General features: G+C 39.0%; 1 protein-coding gene across 1 annotated transcript; it reads left to right on the forward strand.

Annotated features, from left to right (window-relative positions):
- Window positions 1–8,134: 8,134 nt before the first annotated feature.
- On the forward strand, window positions 8,135–14,218 carry BTG4 (BTG anti-proliferation factor 4). The gene is made up of 4 exons (XM_027036378.2): window positions 8,135–10,509; window positions 10,967–11,104; window positions 11,910–12,108; window positions 13,763–14,218. The coding sequence occupies exons 1-4, from the start codon at window positions 10,337–10,339 to the stop codon at window positions 13,940–13,942; spliced, it is 690 nt and encodes a 229-aa protein (XP_026892179.2). The 5' UTR covers window positions 8,135–10,336; the 3' UTR covers window positions 13,943–14,218.
- The last annotated feature ends 223 nt before the right edge of the window (window positions 14,219–14,441 follow it).

A 14,441-nucleotide genomic window follows, 5' to 3' on the forward strand; every position in this document is an offset into this window, starting at 1 on the left:
CAAGCGGGGGAACAGCAGAGAGAGAGACAGGATCTGAAGCGGGCTCTGTGCTGACAGCAGAGGTTCTAACCCACAAACCATGAGCTCTTAACCTGAGCCCAAATCAAGAGTTGGATGCTTAACTAACTGAGCCACCTAGGCTCTGCTTAGCAGCTTATTTTTAAACCTATTTTTTAATTGTTCATTTATTTTTGAGAGAGAGAGAGAGAGAGAGAGAGAGAGAGAGAGAGTGTGTATGAGCAGGAGAGGGGTAGATAGAGAGAGGGGGACAAAAGATGCAAAGCAGGCTCTGTGCTAAGAGTAGCAAGTCCGATGTGGGGCTCGAACTCACCAACCGCGAGATCAGGACCGGAGCCGAAGTCATATGCTTTACTGACTGACCCACCCAGGCGCTCCTAAACCCACTTTCTAAATGCATATTTTCTCTTAGGAAATATAACACCATGTTTTGATTTTTATATAGACCAATAAATGTCAGACTACCTTATTACCATTCACGCTACTCTATTAAGAACTAGCGTATATGTTGATGCAAGACTAGATTGAAGTCAACCTAGTGCCTTTGAAGAGCTAAAAATTAATGAATCTGTTTAATTATGACAGGAGATTTTCTTTCCAGCTAAAATGAGCTGTCAGGAGTTTTTATAATTTCATACCTCTGATTCCATTTCCTTGTGCTCTCATTAGTAAGAGTGCCCCAGATTCATTAGCTTATTTATATTTATTGATTAATCAATACTGTTGCTTTCAATATGAAAATGTTCAATTAATTTATCTTTTAGTAAATCAGAAACAATCTAAAAAATAGACTTCGTAATTAAAATTGCTTGAGCTCTTTGTTAAGTCTTTAACAGTATGAACAAACATTTTTCTTATTAACCATCTTGAAAGAATGCAGTCCAGGGATTTATGGTTTAGTTGGAGAGATAGACAGGTTGTATACACAGCTAATTAAGAAAGGGTCTAGTAATTATATTAATATTAATATATACAATATACTATTCATATATTATTTATATGTTTACATTATATATAATTATTTAAGTACCAAGATGGTTAGATTAATAGATGCTTCAAGACTTCTTAATACTAATGTAAGCTTCATTGTTCTTTTAAAATTAATTTTTAATTTTTTAATGTTTAATTAATAATAGATAATTATCTTGACACACAACTGAAATCATACGGTATTTGTATTTCGGTCTGACTTATTTCACTTAGTATAATGCCCTCTAGGTCCATCCACATTGTCACAAGTGGCAAGATTTCATTCTTTTTTTTATATGGCTGAGTAATATTCCATGGCATATCTATATATGCACCACATCTTTTTTATTCAGTCATCTATTAATAAACACTTGGGTCCTTCCATATCTTGGCTGTTGTAAGTAATGCTGCCATAAACATAGGGGTGCACTTATCTCTTCAAATCAGTGTTAATTGTTTTCTTCAGATAAATACCCAGAATTGGAATTACTGAATCATATGATATTTTTATTTTGTTTGAGCAATCTTCATAGTGTTTTTTATAGTGGCTGCACAATTTACATAAGTGTCATTATTGCCAGTATTTAGGAAAAAAGAAAAAGCAAATCACCAAAGGTGGGGACATGGAGAAGGCTATATGGAAAATAAGGGATCAATCTGGGTCTTGAAGAAAGAGTAGGACTCAGAAAAGGGGAGAAGACAGAGGTGGATGTTCTTGGTAGCAGGAACAACTCATGAAGGAAACATAACGATCAAATTCATGGAGACCATAACATACACGGTCAGTTGGGAGAGCAATGAGTGTGTCCGCACTTGGGGAAATAAGATTAGAGAGGTGGGTAAGTAAGAAATAGATCGTGGGGGACTTTAGGTGCCAGGCCAGAGAGTTTTAATCTCATTCTTCTGATGGGGCTATGACTTACATGATGTGTTGTTCTATGGAGATTAATAAAGTGGCATAGATTAGAAGAGGAAGAGACTGAGGAGCCTCAACGTCCATTTAGGCAATTATTTTAATGGCCTTGGCATGCAATGATGTAGAAAATATGGTATGAATGGGAGAGGCTTGGGGAAGGAAAAAAGTGCCAGGACCTGGTGACTAAAGTGGAGAGAGACCAAGATGAACCTCCAGTTTCCAATGACAAATGAAGACGCTGGGAGGCAAAAGTAGTCAGAGGCTAATCAGGATGCATTTACGGTCAGGCATGTTTAGGGGATGAAAGGACCTTGGTAAAGGTGGATATTTGGGGCTGCAACTCTGGAAAGGAGAGATTTAGTTATTCTAAAGGTGCAATAGTTAAAGTGCCAAGGATAAATGAGATCTCTAAGACAGGTATGATGTCTTATTTTTCACTGACCCTCCAGCACCTGCTGGAGGCTTTATAAAACGGCTTTATAAAACAGTGCTACTTACTTAGGTTATTTAAAAAATACACTTTCTGGGGCTCCTGGGTGGCTCAGTTGGTTAAGTGTCAGACTTCTGCTCAGGTCATGAACTCATTGTCTGTAGGTTTGAGCCCCGCGTCGGGCTCTATGCTGACAGCTCAGAGCCTGGAGCCTGCTTCAGATTCTGTGTCTCCCTCTCTCTGTTCCTCCCCTGCTCGTACTCTGTCTCTCTGTCTCTCTCTCAAAAATAAAGAATAAAAAAAATAAAAAAAATACACTTTCTGTCAGAAGTGGGATTTCTGCTAAAACATCTGTATTTTTTCTTCATTAGCAATGATGTGCATTTGCATATGGACATCATTTGCAACTTAAGTAAGGGAAGCTAATGAAATCACATCGGTCTGATGATAAGACTGGCTATAACATCAAAAAATGTAGTGAGTGTTATGTTCAACATAGAGGACATTATAAAATTATTTTGCCTATTTTTAAATTATTAAATGCATAAATATTTTCATCTTATACCGAGGTTTAGCTAAGATCAAGAAGACAAATGCAGAATCAGATTTTCAAGGTTTACTGTTATCGATGAACCTTGGGCTTGAAGGTACCTTAGCGATCCAGCTGAAATTCCCTCACGCTAAAATGAGGAAATGCAGTTCCGGAAACTGCTAACTTGTGCAAGGTCATTTCGGTCATTTTCCTGTTTTCCACCATTTGACTCTCTGTTACAGTCTTAATCAGAAGGTAAAATAGGTCTTTGATATACTTCCCCTTATTTCTGTTCTTCATCTACATTCGAAACCTCATGGTCAGAAACCTCATGTTTGCCCCGTTTCCATGTTTCCATGGTGCTTCCCCTCGGGCTCCCTCCCCTATTTCCAAAACATCTCCAGACAGAACAGGATTCTTTCCTTGTACCGAGGATAACTCGTTTGACATTTTCAGAAGGAAATCCTGAAAGACAACGTCTAGTCAAGGGACTAACTGCCTCATAATGGGAATTCTATTTTATTTTTATTTATTTTTAATTTGCTAAGGTTTTATTTATTTTGAGAGAGACAGAGATAGCGTGAGTAGGGAGGGGCAGAGAGAGGAGACAGAGAAGCCTAAGCAGGCTCTGGGCTGCCAACCCAGAGCCCAACCGGTGCCTGAACTCAGGAAACCATGAGATCATGACCTGAGTTGAAACCAAGAGTCTCACGGTCAACCGACGGAGCCACCTAGGAGCCCCTCGTAATGGAAATTGTAGACATGGCATAAAAGCGGTGCAAGAGATGTTTTATTTCTATTTTTTGTCCTTAAATTTCTGCATCCATTTTCTTAAAAAAAATTTTTTTTAGGTCTGTGTATTGAATTTGAGAGAGAGAAGGAGATTGAGAGTCCCAAGCAGGCTCTGTGCTGTCAGCACAAAAGCCAACATGGGGCTTGAACTCCCAAACCATGACATCATGACCTGAGCCCCTCCACATCCATTTTCTATTCTACTTAAATATGAGGTGGTTTAGGGGTGGCCGGGTGGCTCAGTCAGTTAAGCCTCCGACTTTGGCTCAGGTCACCATCTCTCAGTTTGTGAGTTCGAGCCCTGCGTCGGACATTGTGCTGACAACTCAGAGCCTGGAGCCTTCTTTAGATTCTGTGTCTCCCTGTCTCTCCGCCCCTTGCCCACTCAAGCTGTTTGTCTCTCTCTCAAAAATAAATAAACATTAAGAAAATATATGAGGTTGGTTTAGGCTGGCCCAGTCTCAACCTTCTGCTAAATTCTAATATCCTGCCATTGAGCATTATTACTCCCTGCGTGTTTAATTGCCATGGAAAACAGAGCACTCAATCTGAACCGAGCACTGTTCTTCTGACCCCAGCTCTTCTGCTGAACTCAGTTATTGCAGTGGTAACATTATTGTCTTGGTTACTAATGCTGGAAACTTGGAGTGATTTTTGACTATCCCATTTCTCAAAAGGTTGCATCCAAATAGTCACTTGTATACATATCTGATTTCCTTCTCCAGATTATAAGCCTCTTGAAAAGAAAATTGAATTAAAAAAAATTTTTTTTTAACATTTATTCATTTTTGAGAGAGTGTGAGTGGGGGAGGGGCAGAGAGTGGGAGACACAGAATCCGAAGCAGGCTCCAGGCTCTGAGCTGTCAGCACGGAGCCCGACGCGGGGCTCAAACCCACCAACTGTGACATCATGACCTGAGCCCAAGTCAGATGCTCAACCGACTGAGCCACTCAGGCGCCCCCGTTGAATTTTTTTTTAACCCCATGGCACTGAGCAGCATCTAATATGTAGTAGATGGTCAGTAAATAGTCATGGATTGAATATGAATTACAATAGAAGGTATAGATGTCATTATGTATAGGAGGTGATTTAAATAAGGTGTTTAAAATCATCATAAACAAGTAACTGAAGGAAGTGTTGCATGATGTTTAGTTTCTATTTGTTCTTTCTGAACTCTAAGTACATTGTTATTCTGCTGTTCTATTCATAACATTAAGGCCTGCCTGGGCCTGTTTCAGAAAATAATGCTAGGGAGGGTTCAAAGCCTCATCAGCTAATGTGTTTCACCAGCTCAAAATGCAGTACAGCAGTGTGGCATCCGGGAAGGTGAAATAATCAAAGAATGATTAAACACCTGGCACCATTTTAGTATTTTAAATGCAAACACTAAACCATTTGAAAAGGAAAAAATGGAGGATATGTTAATGCATATTGTGCCTTTAGTTTTAACGTAAATTTTATTTCAGCAATATGAGTAGTTGTCCTGGTTTTCAATTTTTTTTACTTCTAACATAAATTAAAAAAAAAATTAACCTTTGCAAATCCCAACAAAGCCTAGAAAAGATGAGAAGAAATGATGCAAAACTGTGATAATAATCTGTGTTAACCTTAAGGCATTGTGAAGCAATCAAGAGTATAAAATAAATGGGAAATCTTAATAGCTAGGAGCTCTCTCTCTTAATGTGCTTCTACCTGTGCTGCATATAAGAATCATTTGCGGAAGCTTTTAAAAGTCCTGATGTCCTGGTTGTACTCTATCCCCCTTAAATCAGAATCTCTGGGGGGAGGAGTCGGGCATCAGTATTTTTAAAAGATATTAAGGCGATTCCAAAGTGCAACAGTTTGCCAACCCTGCAATTGAGTAAGGGGAATAAGAAATATGCCACGGGAAGCCGAAATCAATAAGATGCTATGAAAAAGAAAGATCATTAAGGTCCTGGTTGCAACTTAATTTTATTTTTACATGTTCTGGGCATAGAGTAGATAATTAAATGCTAGTTGAACTAGCCTTATTGAATCACATCATTACTTGCAGGTGCTCAGGGACCATTTCCATTGTCCTTATATTATCATTTCTCATACCTCCTAAGCATCAAAGATATTACCCTAGCCGGTGCAATCCTATCTGTGTTTCCAATAATAGTATCGATATTTCATCTCAGTTCGTCACTGGTGACCGTTTTAAGTTATACCACTCCAGCGTGCCCACTACCACTAACGATGAAGTTTTTACCCCAGCCAACAGGGGAGTAATTCATTTCCAAAATTCTACTGTAGAGTCTATTTCCTTAAAACATCTGTCTCAGATTGGCTTCCTCTATTAGAAACAGACTCTGAGACGGGGGGACTACATGCAGAAGGTTTCTTAGGGAGTTCTCTTGAGAGATACACCTGCAAGGGAATTGGAAACATAGGACGGAGAGAGGGAGAGGCGGACTAGTGATACACTTGCAACTGAGGACTCAGCCTATTTTATGGGGAGCTCTAGAGATGGGACGGCTCTTCAGAATTGCAAGGGGGCCAGGTTTTCGTATCCCCACATTATCCCATCAATGGCTGCAGGTGGCCCCTTGCAGAGGAGGGGAGGATATCTTTTCTGCGAGGTAGTTTCCGAGAGTAAGTTCCAGTGAGAGACACAGCTATGAGCCATGAGCATCTGATAGTTCCAGCAGTTGGGAGAGGATGGTGTTGACGCTGAAGAGGGGAACTGGTTGAAGGGCCTCGGTATCTGTTAGAGTGTCCAGAATGACTTCTCTTTGGCCACTGGGAGCCCTTCATGTAGGCCCTTGTATCTGTTGACATGACCCGCTAGTTTTGTGTAGCTTTCTTGCTTTCTGGTAAAATACTTTCTAGGCTCATCTAATAGATTTCCTGAACTCGAACTGGAATCAGCTGGTGTGCTAAGGGTTTGTTCGTTTGTTTTTTTAAGTGAGAAATGGTATTTAGAGACCACAAAATGAGCCATGGGATTGTTTGTTGATTCTAGGCCTTTCAGTAGGACAGAATTAACATACAAATTTTGGGGGGGAAAAACCCTCAAGTTTATGTTACTATTACCATTTCAAATGTAACATAGGATTTTTCTTAATTTCCTTGATTTTACACTTTTATCCTTTTTCCTTACGTTAAAAATCTTAGTTCATAACAATAGCAAATGTTTATATGTCTCTATTCTATTCTTTTTCTATGTAAAATTTCAAAAGAGTAATACTAATATTACTGTAAACAGGCTGCAGAATGACATTTAAAAATGTATATCCTGGGGCGCCTGGGTGGCTCCGTCAGTTGGGCCTCCGACTTTGGCTCAGGTCATGATCTCGTGGTCCGTGGGTTTGAGCCCCGTGTCGGGCTCTGTGCTGACAGCTCAGAGCCTGGAGCCTGCTTTGGATTCTGTGTCTCCCTTTCTCTATGCACCTCCCCCTCTCACACGCTGTCTGTCTCTCTCTCTGTCTCCAAAATAAATAAACATTAAAAAAATACTATAAAAAATGTGTATCCATCCAGCTCTCTCTAGAATATATTCCAATGTGTTCTAGAGTCCCTTGGATTTTGTCAAAGCACTTTGCTTGATCTTTATTCCATTCAACTTGTTAGTAACAAGACACATTCTTGTCAAATTTACAAATAGCAGGTAGTCAAAATGATGAGAGAATTCACTGAATGACAAGATTAGGGTCACAAATAATCTTGATTCCTTATAGTGATGTTCTAGATTTAACACAATGAAATATGATAGGTAAACTGCAATATGCAGTTGTCATTTAATCCGTAAAGCATCAGAAAGACTTAAAAAATTTTTTGTTATTGTTTATTTACTTTTGAGAAACAGAGATAAGAGCACGAGTAGGGGAGGGACAGAGAGAGAGGGAAACACAGAATCCAAAGCAGGCTGCAGACTCTCAGTTGTCAGCATAGAGCCCGAGTCGGGGCTTGAACTCATGAATTGTGAGATCATGACCTGAGCTGGAGTTGGACACTTAACTGAGCCACCCAGGTGCCCCAGGAAAGACTTCTAAGAAAATAAATATAAAGTTATTATTTATTAATAAGAAAGGCTACCACTTTTTGAGCACTTACTATAAGCCGGGTGTTCTACTGGATACTTCATATAATTTTATAATTTAATCTTGACAAGAAGCTCATAAGGCAATAGTAGTAATATCTATCGTTTACAGATCATTTACTGAGAACTTGGTGCTCTTTGAGGCATCTTATACTTAATTCTCATAACAACGCTACAAAGTGTTCTAGATCTGGAAGCCTGATTCCAAAGCCTTGGGTACACTTTTTACCCCCTTTTTCACAGATGAGATTTTGAAGATGAGAGAGATTGAGAAACTTCCCTAAATTTCTGGTTAAAGATGGGCTGGGATTCAATCCCAAAGCTTGATTTTACAGCTGATTTCTTTCTTTTTTTTTTTTTTTTCTTTTTTTAATGTTTATTTTTGAGGGAGGGAGGGAGAGAGAGAGAGAGAGGACAGAGGATCTGAAGCCGGCTCTGTGCTCACGGCAGAGAGTCCCCTGCAGGGCTCTAACCCATGAACCAGAGAACCCATGAACCCATGGGCTCTAACCCATGAACCTGAGCCCAAGTCAGACACTTAACTCACTGAGCCACCCAGGTCCCCCTAGTTTCTTAACTGCTCTGCCTTCCTGTAACAACTGCTAGGCAGGCTCTGGACTGGGTGCTTTGAAGTGTTATTGATTGCAATCTTGTTAACAACCCTGGGGCGGGGGGGGGGGGGTCACTCTTATCCCTCCCATTTCGTAGATCAGAACCTGTTCAGGAGGTAAGAAAGCTCCTCCAGGTTACAAAGACAGTGAGTCGTTAAGTTGCAACTCACACCCAGGTCTAACTCCAAAGCCCATATTCTTCAACATTATGCTATGCAGAAAGGGAAAGATGTAAACAAACAAACAAACAAACAAACAAAAAAACCCCAACAGCACTAGTGAAAGACTACTTGCAAGTTCAGCACGAGGCAGCGGTGGGATATCGCTGCCAACAAGGTGAATGCCACCCAAGGCTGTGTTCTAGAAATACAGTATTTGTAGTAAGGGTGGAGACAGTCCCACTATAATCTGTGATGGCAGAGCTTACCTGGGCCATTGTGTGTCATTCCAGGCTCCACACTCTAAACGAGCATTACTGACATGCCTGAAACTCATTCATCCACAGGGGAGGGCCGAGCATGAAGTGTCTGAGTAACGTGTCTATGGGAAGAACTGTTAAAAAGTCGAGGTTGGCTGTGCAAGAGAGAAGACTCAGGAGGGATGGAATAGCTAAGGTTTGAAGCGTCTGCATGTGATGGAAAGTTAGATACAGTCAGTGGTTCCAGAGGGAAGAGCTAGGGCTTCCCTTAGGAGGGAGGAGGTACTGCCTGGTATTTGCAGGTTTCTAGAAATGAAAAGGGCTTCCTTGTAAGAGAACGAATTCTTTGTCATTGATGAATAGCCTGAATGACCTCTATGTCAGGTGAGGCGGTCCTTAAATTTTAGCGGGTATAAGAATCACCTGAAAGAGTTTGTGAATTACAGATTCTCAGACCTCACCTACAGAAGTATCAATTCAGTAGACCTGGGGAAAGGGCCACAAATCTGCATTTTTAACAAACAACCCAGTGGCTCCAAATGAGGTGGTCAGTGAAGTACACTTTGAGAACCAGGGAGACTGGATAAACTCCAAGATCTCTTCCACTTATTTGACAAATAAACATTTTAGTAAAAAAATGAGCATAGTCAACATAATGATTGTTCAGAGAAAGTTGCCTTCCGTTTCAGAAAAGATCCAAGGCAAAATTCTTTAATATGTTGACAGTTACAATTAGAGACAAAAGTATTGGGATGTAGGATGTTAGGATATGGAAGGGGAAGGCTTGATTCTCAATCTGTGTCATAAGAGATAAGATTTTAATAGCAAGACAGAAGAGACAAATCCAGGTGGAAATCTTTGACCATTTTAAAGAACTCATTCTACATCTACCAGGGAGCAATCTGAGGGGGACCTGGAAGAAGCTATCTAATTAACCTAAAGGAAAGCGCCTGTGTAAGGTTAAACACCTGTCAGGCTTTTGACCCAGGCTTATATAAACTTCAGCCTAAAACTAACAAAACAGGTGTGGGGGAGAGTGTTTTCTACCTGTGGCCCACTTTTATTTTTGTTGTTGTTGTTGTTGGGGCTAAAGCACCTTTTCTGGCAAATATAGTGTATGTTTGATTAACCTTAACTTTTACTTAAAGCATGCAACCTGAGAGTCACATTTTAGAACTACTATACCCTGAAATGTTCTGCTTTCTGTAAATACCTTTTTAAAAAGGGGTGCTCGGGTATAATTTACTGTCCCGTATCCAGACTTTTTTTTTTTTTTTTAACTTAAGTTGCATACTGGTGTTTTATTTGTTTCTTAAGTATATTAAAGTTTTAAAAAGTGGGGTTTTTTTTCTTTGAAAACATTAAAAACTGGCTAATTGAGGAATTGGTGTTCATGGCTGTTTTGGTAGTGGGCCCTACTGACACGCTTATTCAGTTGACGAAGAACCAGCAAATGATTTCTATGTTTCAGGTATATAAAACTTCCAAGTGGCAATTACATGTTGATTGTAAGCTTGATCCTGTTTCTAGTTCATTTATTCTCACTTCCTTTGAATGGTTGCAGTCCTCCTCCTTTCTCTTGAATCATGAGAGATGAAATTGCAACAGCCGTTTTCTTTGTCACAAGATTGGTGAAAAAACATGATAAACTGAGTAAACAGAAAATAGAAGACTTTGCAGAAAAGCTGACGACCATCTTGTTTGAAACCTACAGAAGTCACTGGCACGCCGACTGCCCTTCTAAAGGGCAAGCGTTCAGGTGAGAGCTGGCATATAGGATGACAAGGGGAACTAACGAGCAAGCAATAACCATTGGCAGTGATTCTGTTGGCGGTCTACGAGTAACAAAAGCTTTATGGCCTCAAATTTATTTGAGCTTGGGCTTGGAAGAAATGCAGCAGGTGGCAGTGCATAGAGAAAACTATACAATTTCAACGTCGTTGAAAACTGTAGTGCAACCCCCCTTACGTGGGGTGGATTAAACTATCTCTGACTTGTGTTTACCGTGAAAGATCGGCAGAGGACATTCGGCAAAACTAATTGCGTGACTTAGTGATGTAACGTTGTGAGTAGCTGATGTTGATGGTTCTACTCGGAAAGCCGTGGAGGGACAGGGTGGGGGTCAGCGGTATGAGAGCAGTTGGCCCACCACATGATTCCCGTCTACTAAGGGGCCTGTCACCAAGTGTTTGTTTCCCTTTCCTTGCTTTCTAAAGGTGTATCAGGATAAATAATAGTCAGGATAAAGATCCCATTCTAGAAAGGGCTTGTGCTGAAAGTAACGTGGATTTTTCTCACCTGGGACTTCCAAAGGAGATGACCATATGGGTAGATCCCTTTGAAGTGTGCTGTAGGTGAGTAATCGCACTGGAGGCGGTGTGCTCTGTGATCCCTGGAATCATGGGTTATAGAGTCAGTTCTGTGCACCTTGGTGAGAGATGATCCACTAAAGCCCTGCATTAGCGGTGAGGGCCCTGGCTGGTTAAGGTTTCAGATGCAAACTTGCTTAGCACAGACTTCCAGTAGGAGTGGACACAGTGGAAGCACAGAGACTTTACACAGTACAGTCAAACCTTGGATTGTGAGTAACTTGTTCTGCGAGTGTTGTCCAAGACCAGCAAACATTTCTAATAAATTTTAACTTGATATGAGTGATATCTTGCAATACGAGTAGTATGTGATGCCTAATGTCACATGATCATAACTGGGCCAATGGTTCTTGAAATTCTCTTTGCTATACAAGTGCTTTGGATTACAAGTGTGTTTCCGGAACGAATTATGCTCGCAAACTAAGGTTTTCCTGTATTTGAAATTTGACTTCAATCACTGCACTGTATTGCCAACTATAGACTGTAAGGCCTAAGTATTACAGGCAATATCAAGGGGGCAGAGGAATTGGAACTCAGTTCATTAGTTGAATCAAAAGAGACTAGTTTTTCTTTGTCAGAGAAATTCACCAAGAATACCCTCACTAATTGCTACCCCGTGGAAGCTGAAGGTCACAGTGTCTTGCAATTTGCTTTGCTGTCAAGCCATTTCAATTTGTTTCTTAAAATAACTTTTTGCAGATTGGTTGAGCGGTCTGCAGAAAAGGTTAGAAATGAAAAAAAAACTTGGATTTTTGAATCCTTAATAAAGAAATCTTCTTTTCCTACTTAGGTACGGTGAGAAAAATCATCCATTTACAATTGCTTCTTTTAAAGGCAGATGGGACGAATGGGAGCTTTCCCAACAGGTCAGCTGTGCTGTTAATCGAGCTACATTAGACTATGCCTCTGGCATTTCCTCTGATGAAGAAAGTTGTAACAAAGAACCGCAGATCATTCCTAAAGTCAGCAATCCAAAGAGTATTTATCAGGTGAAGTGTGGTCCAGTTCTCGATGCTTTTTTTTTTCTGTCCTAATTCTGAAAAGAATTTGTTCACTGTAAAAGAAACAAATGGAAAACAGAAACAAAACCGTAAAGATTAAAATGACATTATTAACATTCTAGGAAAATTTTTTTCTTCTTTGTGTAGTTTCTTTACTTGGTGGAGTCCTCAGGAGTTACATAGGACTGTTTCTCCATATTATTTGAACAGAAGTTTCCTTTAATCCAAATTCCTTCATAATTAAATATGAAAATTAGCAGACTTTCTTGCTAGTAGAAAATAACCTACCACTTGTAGAAAATTTGGAATATTAAGAAATGGTCAAAGGTCTGTAATCTCACCATGAGAACAGTTGTTCTAAAAAAATACATAATTTAAATACATATTAGATTAATTAAATATATATCAAACACAAATATATTAATATTATATATATTATATATACATACTACATATATATATATCTATATATATTTAACCACAACCCACAGAAAGGTAAGCATATTTATATGTTGGAAATAGGTTTAAAGAAATAATACTTACCCTTACTTGGCATAATGTCCCCAATATTTTCTACTAAATTGATTTCAACCACCTAAATTGATTTCATGACTCAAAAATGGTTGCAACCCACAATTTGAAAAACATTACTCTAGACAGAATCTTGACTGACACTGTATGTATATACTTGTTTGTACGTTTGCTGAAATTAATCACTTCTGTTGTAACATTAGAACAATTGAAATAACATCTTGGCATTTTTTTCCCTTGTAATTTAACCGATCAATTACTGGCACTCATCTGGATTATTTCCACATTTTCATGATGCAAAAAAAAGTTGATAACTTGTAGAGATGACTGTATCTTAAGTTAGTGTGGAGATTTGATTCTCAGACATGGAGTTACTGGGTCATACGGACATTACCCTGTTCGGAATATATGCCAAAGTAGCATCTAAAGGTTTTGTTTATTTGTAGTCTAACTAGCTCTATGTAATGAAAGTGTCTCTTGTATCATTTTTCCTAAAATTGGTTATTCTTACTTAAAAATAATTTACTAAAGATGCTACCTGTTCTAGACACGGTTACTTTAAGTAACATTAAAAAACAAATCTCCATGTGCCCAAATGTTTTGGGTACTTATTAGCATACGAATCTTCTCCTCACGAATTATTTGAGGTCTTAATGTATTATTATAGGCTCTTCAAAGGTTAGAAATATTTTAACCCCTTTTCATATTACTGGCAAATAATTTTTCTATAGCTTGTGTAGTTTGTAAATGATAGTTTATTGTATAGTTCTATATGTGTAAAAGTTTAAAATCATATATTGAAATAGATGCCCTTAATTCTATTCTTATGCTTAGAAAGATTTCCTTCCACCTAGGGATCAGATCTGTAGTCAGCTATATACTTGGTAGAGCAACGTACTTTAGGAGTGTGATCTGTAAAACATCTGTATTGGTTATTTGGGATGTTGAAAATGGATATATCTAGACCTTAGCCCAAAAGATCCCGATTAGGCAGTTCGGTGTTAAGCCAGAGAGGGAGGGTGGGGTAGAGGAGAACCCAAGAATATACACAAATTTGAAGATGTGTTTTTAAGTATTTTTACCTACTTTGATACTTTTTTTTTTTTTTCAGGTTGAAAACTTTAAACAGTCCTTTCAATCTTGGTTCCATGTCTCCCGCAAAAAGAATATGGCAGATGGCCGTATGGGCCTCCTAGGAAATGCTTATGCATTGCATAAAAATCATAAGCGTCAGAGGCCTGCTGCTATCTACCGGGTAGACAGGTACCACTGGGTCAACACTAACCGATAATGCAGTGGTCGGGCACTTGAGGGATAGAGCTCAGAGGAGCGGCTTCATTTTCTCTATAACAAAAGGGAGTCTAAAATTGAGAGGCCCATGAAACAGAAAAAATAACCATCTCAGGGACTAGAGTGGCATAATGGCAAATCCTCTAGTGCAGATCATAACAGTGTTCTTAGCTATACTTTTAACTCTTAATTTTATGTGAAGTTTTATGTAACACAAATGTATGTACTCAGTAAGGTAATGGAATGAAGATAGTGACCTGTGATGAGATTCAGTGAATTATGAAAAGTAACGGTTTAAATAAACGTACTATGTTTTTAATAACTTGCTAGTTCAGTTTTTTGTTTTTGGTTTTTGATTTTTTTTTTCTTTTTGTTTTTGGGTTTTTTTGCAAGAAAGCTTCGAAAGTTTATGTTTCTTCATTAGCCATTAAAACAAATAGAACTTCACTTGGCAAAGTGTGAGCCTCATGATAGAATCTCCTGGTTCCATTTTGTTACCT

The sequence above is a fragment of the Acinonyx jubatus genome, chromosome D1 (genome assembly GCF_027475565.1).
Source record: "Acinonyx jubatus isolate Ajub_Pintada_27869175 chromosome D1, VMU_Ajub_asm_v1.0, whole genome shotgun sequence".
NCBI classification, from domain to species: Eukaryota; Metazoa; Chordata; class Mammalia; order Carnivora; family Felidae; genus Acinonyx; species Acinonyx jubatus.

Coding starts and splice junctions, on each gene's coding strand:
- BTG4 (XM_027036378.2), top strand. CDS start 10,337: ATGAGAGATGAAATTGCAACAGCCGTTTTCTTTGTCACAAGATTGGTG. Junction 10,510..10,966: donor TCTAAAGGGCAAGCGTTCAG/GTGAGAGCTGGC, acceptor TGCTTTCTAAAG/GTGTATCAGGATAAATAATA. Junction 11,105..11,909: donor CCCTTTGAAGTGTGCTGTAG/GTGAGTAATCGC, acceptor TTTCCTACTTAG/GTACGGTGAGAAAAATCATC.